The 17,276-nt window shown below is 41.8% G+C and overlaps 1 protein-coding gene across 4 annotated transcripts in view; it reads right to left on the bottom strand.

Moving 5' to 3' along the window:
- LOC137434463 (ATP-dependent translocase ABCB1) overlaps positions 1-17,276 on the bottom strand; it is a 202,411-nt gene that overhangs the window by 21,791 nt on the left and 163,344 nt on the right. For all 4 annotated transcript variants that reach the window (XM_078785560.1, XM_068127478.2, XM_068127482.2 and 1 more), the window contains 3 exons: positions 14,210-14,407; positions 12,997-13,203; positions 10,828-10,974 (listed from right to left, as the gene is read on the bottom strand). In XM_078785560.1, coding sequence (XP_078641686.1) covers positions 10,828-10,974; positions 12,997-13,203; positions 14,210-14,407 — 552 coding nt within the window. The remainder of the gene's footprint in view (positions 1-10,827; positions 10,975-12,996; positions 13,204-14,209; positions 14,408-17,276) is intronic.

The following is a 17,276-nucleotide window of genomic DNA, read 5'->3' as shown; positions in this document are numbered from 1 at the left end:
ATCGGCAGTCTGCAGCCTCCTCACTCTCTGCAGACCTGGACAAAATCACAGACTGGGCAAACAAGTGGAACATGTCTTTCAATCCTGACAAATCTCACACTCTTACGATGTCTCTCCGAAAAGACCGACTGGACAACCCTCCCATCCACTTTCTGAACAATCCTCTCCAAGAAGTTCTGTCACTCAAGCTTTTGGGTCTCACTATCTGCCATGATCTTTCCTGGGAAAACCACATTTCAAATCTGGCCTCCAAAGCCAGTCGCCGACTGCGCATCCTCCGTCGTGCGAAGTCCTTCCTTGGCACACCTGAGCTCCTCACCACATACAAGGCTTTCATCCGCAGCTCAATGGAATACTGCTCTCCCCTCTGGGCTGGTGCTCCTGCCTCACACCTAGCTCGTCTTCATGCTGTTGAAACCAAAGCATTCAGAATCATTGGAATCTCCCGCGATGAAGCTAACTCCAAGGGCCTCTCACTCACTCACCGCAGGCAGGTTGGTGGTGTTTCCGTCTTCTACCGACTCCTCTCTGGCCTTGCCCCCCCAGCTCTCTCTGGGCTCTGTCCCGCAAATATTCCTACAGGTCGCACAAGATCTGCCTGCAACCCTCTTATGGTTAAACTGACAAAATCAAGACTCTCTGCTCACCTTCACTCCTTCATTCCTCTTTTCTCCCGCCTCTGGAACAAACTCCCTCACTCTCTTCAATCCCACTCCACCCTCCAGGTCTTTAAAACAGCTGTTCACCACCATCTCTTATCTTCCCCCATCCAAAACCTTGATCTTTTCTACCCCCGCTAATTTCACCCGAATCCCACTTTTTTGAAATACCAACTTCTGTCCTGGAAGTCCTTGGTGACCTTGTGTTTTATACTTCTCCCCCCCCCCCCCCCCCCCTTTCCACGCCTCCTCCCCCCAAGGCCTCTCCCTCCCACACATCTCCCTGCTCTCAAATGTTGTGTTTGTGTGCTTCCCCTTCTCTCCCCATCTTGTCTTCCGCTCCCTCTTTTTATATATTTTGTTTGTCTGGTTGATTTGTTTGTGAAGTAAATGTTAGCTCTTTCACGAGCCTCGATTCAGTATACAAAAAAAAAAAAAAAAAGGTGGTGCAATTTTTGGTGAGTGAGATTGCTAGTCAATAAATTTCCTTAATTTTCCCCATTGACTTCAGTGTTAAATTTTATGTGTCCTCGAACCCCCATTCTCCTTCTACTGATGTAGCATCTGATTTTTTTTGTCAGCGTTTTAATGCATTAATATGTGAGTGTTGAATGGGCAGTATTGCCGTTCAACGTTTATAAAGTAGCAGGCTAATGTTTTAAACCGAAGTAATTCAGACTTATGAATACAACTCAAAATAAGGGGCATATAATTATTATGTATGCATGGAAAACGGGAGGAAGGGTGATAAATTGAGAGATCAAATTACAATTAGTGTGATGAGTGCAGAGAGAAGAGAAAGAAGATTGGGAGGAAATAGGAATAAAGGGGAGGGAGCAAGTATGGCTCCACATACTTAATCCAACGGAATACATTTTGATGTTGCTTTTTGGGTTTACTTTCCCTTTTATTTATCTGGACACTGTCATACCGCATCACATCGAACGTTGGCAATGAACGCAAGGGACAATTATCTTGCACACGATAATATCTATCGATATTTATATTGTCGAGGTTTTGGAAGTCCCCGGGGTGTCACGCAACAATTAAGGGATTTCCGAGTTAGATATTTCCACAGTGATTGTGTCTAATTAGGTTACCTTTCTCTTCATATCCGGGATCGGGAAAATGTGTTGTGTGTGGTTGGCAGGTTCTATCCCCTTTGTCATTTCCCACATTCTTGAAATCCCCCACCCACACTCTCCATAAATCCCAATCCTTCATCCCCTCCTTCTCAATCCTCTCCGTCCTCGTATCTCCATAAAACGCCTCGCCGTTTCCCTCTCAAATCTTTCATTCCTCGCATTTTCCGACAGCACAAACATGTAAACAATGCAACATGCTTCAACAGCACACACATTATGTCACACCAACACCCTCAATCAAAGCCACGATTAATGCTGACATCCCCATCTGTGAGCTCCACGGTGCTGCCGAGATGCGGGCGCTGTACCTAATGGAAATTAAGGAATGCGGCGTAATACTGTGGGAAAGGGGAGCCAATGGGAAAGCAATGTGAATGGGTCGAAATGTACAACTACCATCCTCCTATTCCCCTGTAGCTGTGCCTCTCCCAAGACCTATAAAAGCCCTGATACTTGAGCGTTCGTCACTGACTGGGGTTGGAACATGTTGGAGTTGGAACATGAACAATTGCTGCCTGCCTTCCTGACTGTCTGTATGTGTGTGTGTGTGTTGACAAGTTGTGCTGGGCAAAGGTTCTGATGGCAAATTACAGCACTAGATCCCTTGGGCGCATCAGCTACACACTGACGCACGTGATCTTTCCTACATTCTAATTCCCCCACTTAAGATGCACAAGAGAGTGCTCAAAGAGCAATTGGCATTACCCTCTTAACCCATCTGGACGAGGAACTGATACCCATATCACACTTTTCCTCTAGCACCTACGCTGCACTTGCTGCACCTCTCCGAACATTCCGCACCCTCACACCAAGCACATTCGCTTTCTTCCCTTCCCCCCTCCCTTCTTTCCACTTTGGGAAAATTTAAGCCCACCATCTTGCGTCTGGTGAGCAAGAGGCTGAAACCATGCCTCAAACGTCTCTTTTTCTTTTCCCCTTTCTCTCTAATTTCCCCCAGAGTGAGAGAGGCATGCCTGTCATGTGTGTTTAGATATTTTAATAATGTGTTCGGGTTATTTTGTGCATAAGGGCTAAGTGCATTCCCTGTGACACTGCATCGCTTCTATAAATACTTATGCCTGCAAATAGTGCCTTTCCTAAATCATTTATAAACTGTTTCAACCTGCTTGATTGTCTGTTTCCTCATTGGTTAGACATTGCATACATAAATAGACAGGAAGTTATACCCCCTTCATTCACTGCACTGAATTAGCTGGCATCCCAACTTTGGTTTCACTTAGCCGTACATAATAAGTAGACAGGGTGGGTTCGAGAGCGCAGTTCTCCTTCAGGGAGTGGATAAATCACCTGAAAGGTAACACGAACCATGGCGCGGGGACCGTCCCGGATTTAGCATCCTCAGATGGCGTCCGTAGTTGCTCAGCAGCCCATCAGTCACGGATTTATCCGTGACTTGCCTGTCGGCTTCAGGGTGAGAGGTTCTGTTGCGGATCTGAGCCACCCCCTCGTGAGCCCCACACGCTCCCCCGAACCCATAAAAATATTGTACAAGGTGGGGTACTCGGCATTGTCTGTTGCTGTTCTAATCCTGTTGGCGTTTTGAAGAAATCAAATTTTTTTTGTGGGAGCCTAAAACACCTCCCTCCACCTACTAAGGAATGTGGTCGTGGCTCATTTAATATTACCTTTCACACACATACAAAGGCGTAGGCACTATAGAGGTAAAAAAAAAAATTAACTCCCCAAAATGTAACTTTAATTTTTATTTTTTTGCCTCAAGTACTCCTCGGCACTCACTTATGAACCTCAGTTTGCCGAAGATCTGTTTAGCAATCTCAGAAAATGGCAACACACACAGACACACAAGCATCGATCTTACATTTTATAGGCATCTTAGATACTAGGGCATGCCCGTACTATATATATATCTAAAATTATATCCCCCCCCTCTATTTACATGAAATGGTTTGGTCCATTCGCAAAGCCAAAGCGAACGGCTTGCGAGTACGGTGACAATCCCCCCCTCTATTTACATGAAATGGTTTGGTTCATTCGCAAAGCCAAAGCGAACGGCTTGCGAGTACGGTGACAATCCCCCCCCTCTATTTACATGAAATGGTTTGGTCCATTCGCAAAGCCAAAGCGAACGGCTTGCGAGTACGGTGACAATCCCCCCCCTCTATTTACATGTAATGGTTTGGTCCAAAGCGAACGGCTTGCGGAGTTTGGTAAAGAAATCGCCATAGCTCGGTAACTACTTCTCCGATTAATATGAAACCTTGAAAAGGCACATCCTCGGGTCCCCAGCAATATACCTGCCAAGTTTCAAGTATATCGGACCCGTGGTTGTCGAGAAACAGCGGTCACAGACAAACAAACACACAGACACACAGACACACAGAGATTACTGGAATTATAGATAGACTAGGGCATGCCCGTACTATATATACTAGGGCATGCCCGTACTATATATATATCTAAAATTATATCCCCCCCCTCTATTTATATGAAATGGTTTGGTCCATTCGCAAAGCCAAAGCGAACGGCTTGCGAGTACGGTGACAATCCCCCCCCTCTATTTACATGAAATGGTTTGGTCCAAAGCGAACGGCTTGCGAGTACGGTGACAATCCCCCCCCCTCTATTTACATGAAATGGTTTGGTCCAAAGCGAACGGCTTGCGAGTACGGTGACAATCCCCCCCCTCTATTTACATGCAATGGTTTGGTCCAAAGCGAACGGCTTGCGGAGTTTGGTAAAGAAATCGCCATAGCTCGGTAACTACTTGCCCGATTAATATGAAACCTTGAAAAGGCACATCCTCGGGTCCCCAGCACTATACCTGGCAAGTTTCAAGTATATCGGACCGGTAGTTGTCGAGAAACAGCGGTCGCATACACACACACAGACACACACACACACACACACACAGAGATTACTGGAATTATAGATAGATATCTAAAATTATATCCCCCCCCTCTATTTACATGAAATGGTTTGGTCCATTCGCAAAGCCAAAGCGAACGGCTTGCGAGTACGGTGACAATCCCCCCCCTCTATTTACATGAAATGGTTTGGTCCAAAGCGAACGGCTTGCGAGTACGGTGACAATCCCCCCCCCCCCCTCTATTTACATGAAATGGTTTGGTCCAAAGCGAACGGCTTGCGGAGTTTGGTAAAGAAATCGCCATAGCTCGGTAACTACTTGTCCGATTAATATGAAACCTTGAAAAGGCACATCCTCGGGTCCCCAGCAATATACCTGGCAAGTTTAAAGTATATCGGACCCGTGGTTGTCGAGAAACAGCGGTCACAGACAAACATACAGACATACATACACACAGAGATTACTGGAATTATAGATAGACTAGGGCATGCCCGTACGTGGGTGCCCGTTCCTTGCCAAAAAAAAAAAAAAACGCTACCCGTACGCTCTACCCCGCCCGTACGCCCGTACGCCCGTAAACAAAAAAAACAACGCTCTTCGCTTCCGCCCTTCGCTCTGGGAGAAATAATGCGCATAAGAAATCGAGAAATTATTATTTTCTCCGGAAGAAATCGAATTACGAACCGTAATGGCGCACGCGCTCGGCTCGGCTCGCAACAACGCGTTCTGTGATTGGCTGCCGGAAGTGAAGTCTTCACTGTCCGGAAGGTCGCAAATCGCAGTTACGATGAATCGCAAATTAGTTTTAATTAGTTTTAAAACATAGTTTAACGCCAACATAGTTTGCCAACGTGAAATAAATGAATACGCCCTCAAATGTGCCGTCCGAGGCAGAGTCTGTTCGCCACGTTCGGCACACGTGATAGCTCGCTGCTCTCTGATTGGTTGAATCGTTTTTTGGACATAGCTCGGTAACTACTTGTCCGATTAATTTCAAACCTTGAAAAGGCACATCCTCGGGTCCCCAGCAATATACCTGGCAAGTTGCAAGTATATCGGACCCGTGGTTGTCGAGAAACAGCGGTCACAGACAAACAAACACACACACAGACATACACACACACACACACACACAGAGATTAGTGGAATTATAGATAGATAAGCAGAGAATTTATAGAACATAATACCCCACACAGTGTTCAAGTCTATACTTAAATTTTAATAAAACGGTTATTTTAAAGATAATTAAAAAGTACGGAAGTTTAGCGCTACTGTAGCAGTCTTATACACCATCCTTATACACTGTAATAAGACGACGTTTTAAAACATTTTTAGCCGCGTCGCAAGACGCTGGTCATAGAGTGCCCTCTGTTGTTGTTCTTGTTCTTCTTGTTCTTCTTGCAGAGAAGACAAAACCTCAAAGCTCCACCCATTCTGGGAACCATAGCTCCACCCATTGTGGGAGAGGCTTCATATAAACAAATATCCACCATTTTATTAACTCGCATAGCTTTGAGGCCTGTTTTGTAGGCCCGTGGTGTCTTCCTCTCTCACACAGTATTCTTTCAAATCAAATTCGATATATCATTTCATTTTTCACAGTCGCTAACATAGTTTTAGACTCGGTTGAAAAAAAACGGGAAGAAAATCCGATGAAAGTTGCCCTTTATAGAACGAAATGAATTCTCAAAGGCCTGTAACTTCAAGTCCATTGAGATATATTTTTTTACAATCACGGCATGGTCAGTCATACACTGCCTGAAATAACACACGGGAAAATGCCGAGATATATTAAAAATTCGTCCATTTGATGACAATCGTCACGATGAAATATTTAATTTATACGTCGTCACAATAATGTGGAGAGAGGAGCATAACTTCGTTCACGTGTCGCTACACACGAGAAATTGCCGAGATATATTTTTTTACAATCACGGCATGGTCAGTCATACACCGCCTGAAATAACAGACGGGAAAATGCCGAGATATATTAAAAATTCGTCCATTTGATGACAATCGTCACGATGAAATATTTAATTTATACGTCGTCACAATAATGTGGAGAGAGGAGCATAGCTTCGTTCACGTGTCGCCACACACGGGAAATTGCCGAGATATATATTTTTTTCAATCGCGGCATGGTCAGTCATACACCGCCTGAAATAACAGACAGGAAAATGCCGAGATATATTAAAAATTCGTCGCCACACACAGGAAATTGCCGAGATATATTTTCACTTTGCACAAAAATAACATCAAGTAATCGAATGAATAGGAATGTCCTGTGCCTATAACATTGACGTTATAGGCACAGCTGCATCTAGGCATTGTGTAGCATCGACGCGGCTTTTGTTTTAATTAAAACTTTTTGTACTTGTTTTTGTATTTTTTTGTATACATTTTGAGACTAATGGAAGAGCAAGTACACTGAACGGATCAAGACATAAGACAAAAACAGGACGCAAAGGCAACAGTGGAAACGCATGCAAAAGGAGCCGGAGAGAGAGGGGAGGAAATACCAACAGCAGAGTTGAAGGCCATATGTTAGAGGGAGAAAAAAAAAAAAAAACACCTTTAGAGGCCATTTTTCCCCGCAAGCGGGGGTTGGCCTTTTTCGGGAACTGTGGTTGTTGTTGTTTTTCGGTCCCCTTTTTGAAGCAATGTTTTACGGCCGGATGCCCTTCCTGACGCCAACCCTTTTTGCCGCCTTTAACGACAAGCAGGGAATTACCAGTGAACTGGTACTCAATTTGCCGACCTCGGAAGGTATGACAGGCTGAGTCAACCCCCCTGGCGTTAATGACAGGCTGAGTCAACCCCCCTGGCGTTAATTCAGCGATTGACCGGGATTCGAACCCAGGATCCTAGGATCCTTAGCCGGCACCCTAGCCACTAGCCCAACACCAGGGAGACTTGGACAAATAATGAGTGTGGGGAGGAATGGGGGGCAGGAGACAAAGCATGGGCTGAACAAGATGAATACAGTAGGAAAGTTCAAGGAGGAAAAACTAGAAATTTGGAAGTAGGAGGGTAGGGGTTATGAGGGTAGAAAACATCATGATTTTGGATCAGGTACGATCCGAGATCGTGGTGAACAGCTGTCTTCAAGACCTGGAGAGTCTCAACCTAAAGTTTAGTCGCAGTTTAGAAGATGGAGGATTTATTGATCACCATAGTATGCAGTGTCAATCAGCATCGTACATTGCCACTTTGGCAGGCTCTTCTTCACCCCGTAATTGCCCCATGACACACCCACTTCCCAGGGCCGCTTGTCGGCTCCTATTACATACACTAGCAATGGTACCCGCCCTATGGGCGGGGCTTCAATTGGGAGGCCCAAATGAAAAGGCTAAATATCAGAAATTGAAGGCTTTTTTTCTTTTAAATGATTTATATAAACATCCATTAAATCTCGATCGGTGCAGCCGTTTGTGCGGCACCCAGGAAAATAACGTCATGCAGGAGCAAGTATCAGCAGGATGTGGCAGTGTGGGAGTCCACGTTTCTGATCCTCCTTCATGCCAAAGTAGCCCACCACTTCTCCAAGCATTCCGCTCTTCAGATCCGCCGTGAGAGATTTAAAGCTTGATACTGAAGACACGTGCAATTAGTATTCCCAATGTCGTATGTACTCCCGATACGTGTTTCATTCATTGTAAAAACTACCAAATCAACAGTTAAAAGCATTTTGAGCCGATAGGTGTTCCGGCCTTGGAAAGATCGATGGAGACAGCGATCTGTTAGCGTATACACTGCCCAAATAGCTATGTGGCATTCTCTCATGTAGAGGTTAAACATCGTTTGAACTTTGGCCGAGGTCATTATTTACTTTTAATGATGTTTTTATACGAATGATGTTTAATGATGTTTATATTGGTTTTGGGTCGTCCTTTCCGCATATCTCGTGGGATTGTGAGTTGGAGAGACGGCCGTGATGGCGGGGAGGGGGTTAGAATTCTCTCAAGCAGGGATTCAACCCGTGTCCTTATAAAAGGTCTTTGTCCGAGGTCACCGAGTCCGATCGGTGCAGCCGTGCAGCGATCGGTGCGGCCGTTTGTGCGGCACCCGGGAAAACAACATCGTCACAATGAAAACATCGTCACAATGAACATTATGCGAACGCGAATGTTATGCGGGAGTCCAAACCTGAGAATGCTGGAGACCAAAGCTGAAATTGGAAAAACTAAATAGCCTATTTTACTCCTGGAGATCCCAGGATTACCCACCCAAAATATCGTTGCGATCGGTTCAGCGGCTTTTGCGTTACCTTCAAACGGATAGACAGACAGACGGACGGACATTTGGTGAACTCTAGTAAGATACACCACCCTACATAATTTGTCCAAGTACTGCAAAACTGGAGGAATTTGGAAGTATTAAGAAGGCTATTTGTGTTCTGCAGTGTTCAAGCATATCATTCAATTTGAATAAAGTTTTAAAGGTGAATAAATAAATTAATTCCAGGTTTTACTGCTGTTTTACCCAGTGTCTATGATATCACCCTAAATAACACGTTGCATTGGTTCTTCATGCCTGTGTCCTATATAACTTCCTAAAAAACAATAAGTTTCCTGTTTGGAATGTTTTCAGTTTTCTTTGACTGCTAGGCAGACATAGTAAAATATTATCTCCTCTCTGCGCATGTGCGATCGGCACAAATTGAGGCCAAAGTACAGTAAAACAGCAAACTTGTCTTCTGATTCATGCTCATAATATAACATTTGATGTAAATAACATGTTCCTCGATCACAAACGAATAAGACAGATGGACGATCATGAACCAAATTGCTTAACCCGACTTTTTGCTTCGCGTGTTTCAGGTAAATACAAGAGAAATGAAGCATCAGGGTGTCCAAAACAAGTCGTTAATGTTTCTGTGCTGTATTATTAGCTGTGCACAGGTAAATACTCCCTCGTGGATTACTGCCAAAGCAATCCCACAGCAAGGAATACTCGAGTGGCTCTGTCCTACTCATTGAGGAAGTGATCTGAAACCAGATTACCATACAGGAGCTCAGACGGTCGAGCAAAGCCAGAAGTCTCCTTAGGCTATTACTCTGGTCATACGCATCCTGCCATTAGTCACCTCCGCCACCTAAGGTGGATGGAGGTTATGTTTTCACCCCTGTCTGCTTGTTTGTTTGTCTGCTTGTCTGTGAACAGGATATCTCAAAAAGCTGTGGATAGATTCGGACGAAATTTGGCAGAGATGTTGCGAATGTGACAAGGACAAAAATGATTCGATTTTGGTGTAGATCCGGATTCGGATACTAGAATTTTAAAGTGATTCTTCACCATTGGGAGGTAGGGCCAAAAACGATATAGCAGGATATCTGAAAAACTTGTGGACAGATTTGGATGAAACTTGGTGGACCGGTTGGGTGTCTGGCACGGACGATTCGATTCGATTTTGGTGAAGATCTGAATATGGATTCGGATGTGAGAATTATTTAAAAATTTAAGTGATTCTTCGCCATTGGGAGATCGGGCCAAAAACGATACATAGCAGGATATCACAAAAAGTTGTGGACGGATTTGGACGAAATTTGGCCAGGATGTAGCGTATGTGACAAGGCCGAAATGGTTAAATTTTGGTGAAGATTTGGATTCGGATACTAGAATTTTAAAAAGTGATTCTTCACCATGGGGAGATAGGGCCAAAAACGATACATAGCGGGATATCTCAAAAAGTTGTGGACGGATTTGGACGAAACTTGATGGACAGGTTGTGTGTCTGACAATAACCAATCGATTCAATTTTGGTGAAGATCTGAATTTGGATTCGGATACGAGGATTATTTAATTTTTGAAGTGATTCTTCACCATTGAGAGATCGGGTGAAAAGCGATATACAATATGATATTTTAAAAAGTTGTGGACGAGTTATGAATAAACTTGGTGAATGAGTTGGTTAGGTGGCAAGAACAAGCCGATTAGATTTTGGTTCAGGTCCAAATTCAGATCTGGCCTATCAGTGGGATACAAAACCTAAACTGTTAAGCCTGGCAGAGGTGTGTGTCGTTTCAGTTTAAACTTACAGGATGCAAGTGAAGTAAACTGACAGTAACGAAACAAATCATACGTGGACATGACAAATTTACCAAACATTTATATCTTTGTATACTTTGATTATAATGAAGATATTTCTGGCCTCTCAGCTGCCGGCATGACTTACCTTCTCACTTTCCATGTCCAATGCTGACGTCGCTTCGTCCAACAGCAGAATCCTGGGCTTCCGGATTAGTGCGCGGGCAATCGCGATCCGCTGCTTCTGCCCACCTGAAAGCTGGGCTCCTTTTTCTCCCACCCGGGTATTGTATTTCTAGGTGTACAACAACGGCACACGTTGCATGCAGAAAGTTCTTACGTTTGCAAAATCATTACGTCATGAGTCGTTTTGGCACGGCAATAGCATCAGCGAAAAAGTCTTTTCTGCCTTGGAGGATCTTAGGGATTTGAGTTAAAAAAGAAATTGAGACAAAAGGTTTTGGACTAGACTTATAAAGATGTAATATCTAACTAATAAATTTCTTATTATATTGTAGGGCAGGAGGGCCGAGAGGTATGCGAATCGAGTCAGCTATAAACTGCCATCCTGGTGTTTTGCAGGCAGGGCAAGGGGTCCTGCATCAGTGGCATCAACAATGATCTCCTGCAATAACATGCTACCACATGCTTCATACGATTGACATCATCACACTGAAAACTAGAACGCCACTCGGTAGAGCGCATACTCCCGCCGTGGGTCAAGTTGGAATAATACGTTTTGTTTAACATCCCCTCTCCCCAAAACAATAAATGAAAGAGAAAGTAGGCCCTAACTGTCAGATAATGTATTTTGATATATCTCGGAATTAGAGGAGAAAAACATCATTTAAGAATAAGAATAAAAGCAGCAAGCTTTTACTGCTTTAAGAATAAGAAAAAATGCAGTAAAACAGAAAAAAAAATTCCCCCAAAAATTCCTGGATCCGGAATAATATCCTGAGCTTCGCCAAAAACGAATCAATTCTTCCTTATCCCAAGGGCAATCATCCCACCAACTTTCATCCAAATCCGTTCAGAACTTTTCCAGATATCTTGTTCACAAACATATGAACACACACACACACACACACACACGGACGGACACGATTGAATGCATTACTCCCTGGCGGGAGTAATAAACTTGAAAATCGCAGAGCCGGAATTATTTTTTGGTCTGGGAAGCCCATGTGAGGTTTCTTCTTCTTCAGCCTCTCACAACCCTGGGTGAATATGCGATCTTTTTTTTTAAAAGTTGGAATTTTGCCAAATCTGTTTTATTCGTTTGTTAATATACCTCAGCCATTGACAAATCTGGAATTACAATTTTATTTGAGGTTCAAATTAACCCGGGAGATTGCGTCAAACGATGCCTGCAAGTCTGTACATGTGATAAATAATTATTAATCGTCCACAGTCGAAGACTTCTTCTTCACACAATAACAACTTCTAGCTTCCAGACCGTACATCCAATCATCTTCAAATTTTGCACACTTGTTACTCTTCATGACTTCTACTACAGTATGAAGTTTCACGTCGATCAATGAAGTGGTTCAAGAGATATCCGTTTTTTAAATATTTTCATTTAATTAACGATATCTGCCAAACCACGTGACCTATCGCAAATTCCAAAAGGAAATTTTAGTAGACCGATATGATGAACAGATCTGTGAAGTTTCCCCTCGATTGGATCACAAATGAGGGAGGAGCAAGGTTTTAAAGGTTTGTGCTTAAAAACATCATAACTCTGAAACCATGTGATGCATGACGTCAAGCTCGCTGCCTTTTTGTTCGTCATGGGTATGCGATTCCGGCTGCAAAGTTTGGCCTCGATCTGTTTAGGCGTTTTGGAGAAAATTGGATTTTAGTGTTTTTCACTCAAAACAATATGGCGGCCGAACCATGTGACCTGTGACGTCATAATTACCATTAAAATATTCTGCAGACAGAGTCCCTCCTATGGTGAAAATTTGCTCTCAATCGGTCCAATTATTGCAGAGAAAATCGTTTTTAAAGGAAAACAGGAAAAAAAAATTCCCCCAAAAATTCCCAAAAATAATTCCTGGATCCGGAATAATATCCTGAGCTTCACCAAAAACTAATTAATTCTTCCTTATCCCAAGGGCAATCATCCCACCAACTTTTCATCCAAATCCGTTCAGAACTTTTCCAGATATCTTGTTCACAAACACACGAACACACATACGGACACGCACACACACGCACACACACACACACACACAGACACGAGCGAATGCATTACTCCCCCGACGATCATTACCTCTCCCATGTTAAAGCCGAAAGTCGAATTATGTCTTACCTCAGGCAGGCTCTCGATGAAACTGTGGATGTTGGCAGCACGGGCCGAATCCACCAGCTCCTGCTGCATCACCTGCCTGCTGTTGTCTCCATACGCGATGTTCTCGGCAATGCTGCAGTCAAAAAGGATGGGTTCTTGCGACACGATTCCCATCTGATCCCGCAGCCAGGCGATATTCAGCGACTTCAAATCATTGCCATCCAAAGTCTGCAAGATGGCGGCAGAAAAGCAAAACGCAGATCCAGCGTCGTGATGTATTAACCTCTCGAAATGCAATTACACTCGAGGCACTGTGAGTCAGGCAGAAGTATTCAGACCCCCTCCACACCCCAAGTCCTCAACCTATGTCTTCCAACTCTGTCCCCTCTCTGCCCACCCTGCCCCAACTATCTATCCCTCTCCTACCCCTTTCTTCAAAGTAAGAATGCATTTTTACATCATTACATATTATTTCTATATTACCTGATTGAAATTATTATTTTACTTTATTTACTTTATTCAGATTAGGTCAGTCTTTTGGGACTGCCACTGGTAACATGTAACCCAGTGTTACCTGTTGCATGGCCCGGGTTGTCGGCGACTAAACCGACACCCCTCACTGGCTTTGCTAGTGGGGAGGGTGAATGTGACATCATGCCAGGACCAAAACAACACCTGACAAAGAGCGGAGCAAACGTAGGGAGCCAACGGCCATCCACTAAGGAGATGGTGTCTCCTAAAAAAACACCCATCCGGTTTGGACCAGTTCAAGTCATACAAAAGACTTTTAAAATGGTACGTGCTGCTTCCTTGGTTGAAAATATAGAGCACTGACAATCCCCATCGGTTGGTATCCATGGGGAGGAGGAAATTCCTCTTAAGGAAATGTCCCACTGAATAAGATGAGAAAAGCGGCGCCATTTTTATGACATCACTGGTACCCAGAGTATCCCAGGAAGTGATGGTAATGACGTCACTTCCCCCAAGCTCAGTGGCTGTGTTAAGTGTTTATCTCATCTGTGTGTGTGTCCGTGCGTCTGTGTGTGTCTTTGTGAGTCTGTGGGTGCCTGTGTGCGTGCGTGTGCGTCAGCTCTATTACGAGCCTTAGCCCAAGTATTAAAAATGGTGGAATAACAACTGGGTAAAGTAAAACAGTAAAACACATTTTCAAAGATATCAAACTTTGAATAAACATAAGAATTTTCATTATCATGAATGTGGCAGAGGGTCTCACCAGTCGTCCTCCCAATGGGTCATAAAACCTTTCTAGGAGTTGAACTGAAGTACTCTTGCCACAACCGCTACTGCCCACAAGTGCCAGTGTCTCGCCTTGCTTTACGGAAACGTTCAGATGCTTCAGCACAGGAATACCAGGGCGCATGGGGTAGGTGAAGTCCACGTTTTGAAACTCTACAGATCCGATACACGAGGTCTGCACAAACAGGTATGGGGTGTACAGGAAGCTTTGAAGGTCACAGTAACATCCAGAAATTGACACATTGATTGCTGAAAACAAATGGAGGTTGTGTTTGAAAGGAAGGGAGAAAAAAAAAGCAAATTCCTTGTTCTTTTAAAATCTGGAACTATTGCATTTTTTAAAAACAAAAAATTCTGCACCAATAAGGAAGTTTGTGTTAATATGTCAAATCCTTGTGAAAACAACGCAGCCAGTCCATTGGCTGATAAAGGCTATGACGACCAGACGTCTATATTTTGGAGGAGGTGACAAATATGTAATGAGCTAACTTTTAATCCATGGCGATTCAATATACTATATAAGAGAGACGTCTGTCTGTCTGTCTCTGTCTGTCTGTCTGTCTGTCTGTGTGTCGCCATTTTTCTCAGAGATGGCTGAACGGATCTTCGTCAAACTTTCAGAGGTTCATCAGTGAGTGCCGGGGAGTGTTTTAGGCAAAAAAAAAAAATTGAAAATAAAAAGATCGTTTTTTTGGAGTTCACAAAAAATAATCGCTCGATAGTGCCTAAGCTTTTTAAAAATTAATGACAGTTATATATAAGTACACATTCGCATAAATAAATACAAAACAAGTACAGATACATTCAAAGTACAGTACACCCCATGCCAAATAATTAAATATCCTACAGCGCGGCTCATTGAGGCTGCATTGGAAGGGAGAGGTGTACGCTAATTGATTGATTAATTGTATAATTAAAATCAATAAAAGATTATCACAAAATATTTTCATAATCAATTGGCTAATCGCATAACTAAACCACTAGTGCTTCATCCGAAGATGTATCTTTTAGAAATTTAATTAAATAAGTCATTAATAAAAAATTAAATAATTAATTGATTAATAAATAAATAATTAATCGATTAATCAATAAATAATTAATCGATTAAATGATTAATCAATAAACCAAAAATATCCTTGATAGCCACATCCCTTGGTCACTGTCATGTCCAAATATTAGCTTCCCAGCTCAAAAGGTGCCTGAGATATTGGCCAAATGCGAAAGAAAATAAATAAATGATTAATAATGAAATGAAATTAATAATAATCATTAAAGAATTAAATTATTAATCAATTCGGTCACAGAACACATAAACCACCACCATTTCATCATAATCTGTAACTGAATTTTTTTTTTTTTAAGTAATTAATCGAATAATTAAATAATTAATCGATTAATTGATTCATTAATAAATCAAAAATATTCTTGATAGCCACATCACTTGGTCACTCATGTCCAAATATTAGCTTCTGAGCTCAAAAGGTGCCTGAGATATTGGCCAAATGAGAAAGAAAATAAATAAATGATTAATAATGGAAATAAATAAATAATCATAAAAAAATTAAATTATTAATCAATTCGGTCAGAGAACACATAAACCACCACCATTTCATCAGAATCTGTAACTTTAAAAAAAAAAAAATTTTTCATTAATCGAATAATTAAATAATTAATCGATTAATTAATAAATCAAAAATAGCCTTTGCAGCCAAATCACCTGGTCATTGGCATCTCCAAATATCAGCTTCCTAACTCAAAAGGTGCCTGAGTTAATGGTCAGAAGAGAAAAGAAATTTGATTAATTAAATAAGTACTTAATTAATCGCTAATAATTAAATAACTCCTCAATTAATTGATTAATCAAAAAACAAAAAATACCGTTTTTGACAAAGGACTTTCTCACTGTTGTCCCGAAATTTCAGCTTCCTATCTCAAAGGATGGCTGAGATATCGCCCGGACAAACAAACAAACAAACAAGTACACATACATTCAAAGTACACCGCCCCATGCCAAATAATTAAATATGCTGCAGCGCGGCATTGCCGGGGCGCCTCCGGCGCCCGGCAATACCGCAGTGCAGCTCATTGAGGCTGCATTGGGAGGGAGAGGTGTACACTAATTGATTGATTAATTGTATAATTAAAATCAATAAAAGATTATCACAAAATATTTTCATAATCAATTGGCTAATCGCATAACTAAACCAGTAGTGCTTCATCCGAAGATGTATCTTTTAGAAATTTAATTAAATAAGTCATTTATAAAAAAATAAATAATTAATTGATTACTCAATAAATAATTAATCGATTAATCAATAAATACTTAATAGATGAAATGATTAATCAATAAATCAAAAATATCCTTGATAGCCACATCACTTGGTCACTCATGTCCAAATATTAGCTTCCCAGCTCAAAAGGTGCCTGAGATATTGGCCAAATGAGAAAGAAAATAAATAAATGATTAATAATGAAAATAAATAAATAATAATCATAAAAAAATTAAATTATTAATCAATTTGGTCAGAGAACACATAAACTACCACTATTTCATCAGAATCTGTAACTTAAAAAAAAAAAATTTTTTTGTCATTAATCGAATAATTAAATAATTAATCGATTAATTGATTAATTAATAAATCAAAAATATCCTTTGCAGCCAAATCACCTGGTCATTGGCATGTCCAAATATCAGCTTCCTAACTCAAAAGGTGCCTGAGTTAATAATGGTCAGAAGATAAATGAAATTTAATTAATTAAATAAGTACTTAATTAAACGCTAATAATTAAATAACTCCTCAATTAATTGATTATTCAAAAAACAAAAAATACCGTATTTGACAAAGGACTTGCTCACTACTGTGCCGAAATTTCAGCTTCCTAGCTCAAAGGATGGCTGAGATATCGTCCGGACAACCAAGAAAACAAACAAACAAGAAACCAGAGTGAAAACTGAGTACTCTCTTTCAGCGTGCGTCACTGCCGAGCCCCCTTTGGTGCCCGGCAATGACGATTTGCAATGCCTGGAGGTGGCATAGGAAAGG

This window comes from Myxine glutinosa, chromosome 10 (assembly GCF_964187855.1).
Source record: "Myxine glutinosa chromosome 10, kmMyxGlut1.1, whole genome shotgun sequence".
NCBI classification, from domain to species: domain Eukaryota; kingdom Metazoa; phylum Chordata; class Myxini; order Myxiniformes; family Myxinidae; genus Myxine; species Myxine glutinosa.
Note: the sequence above shows the minus strand (reverse complement) of the source record. Positions and strands in the feature narration are given on the sequence as shown.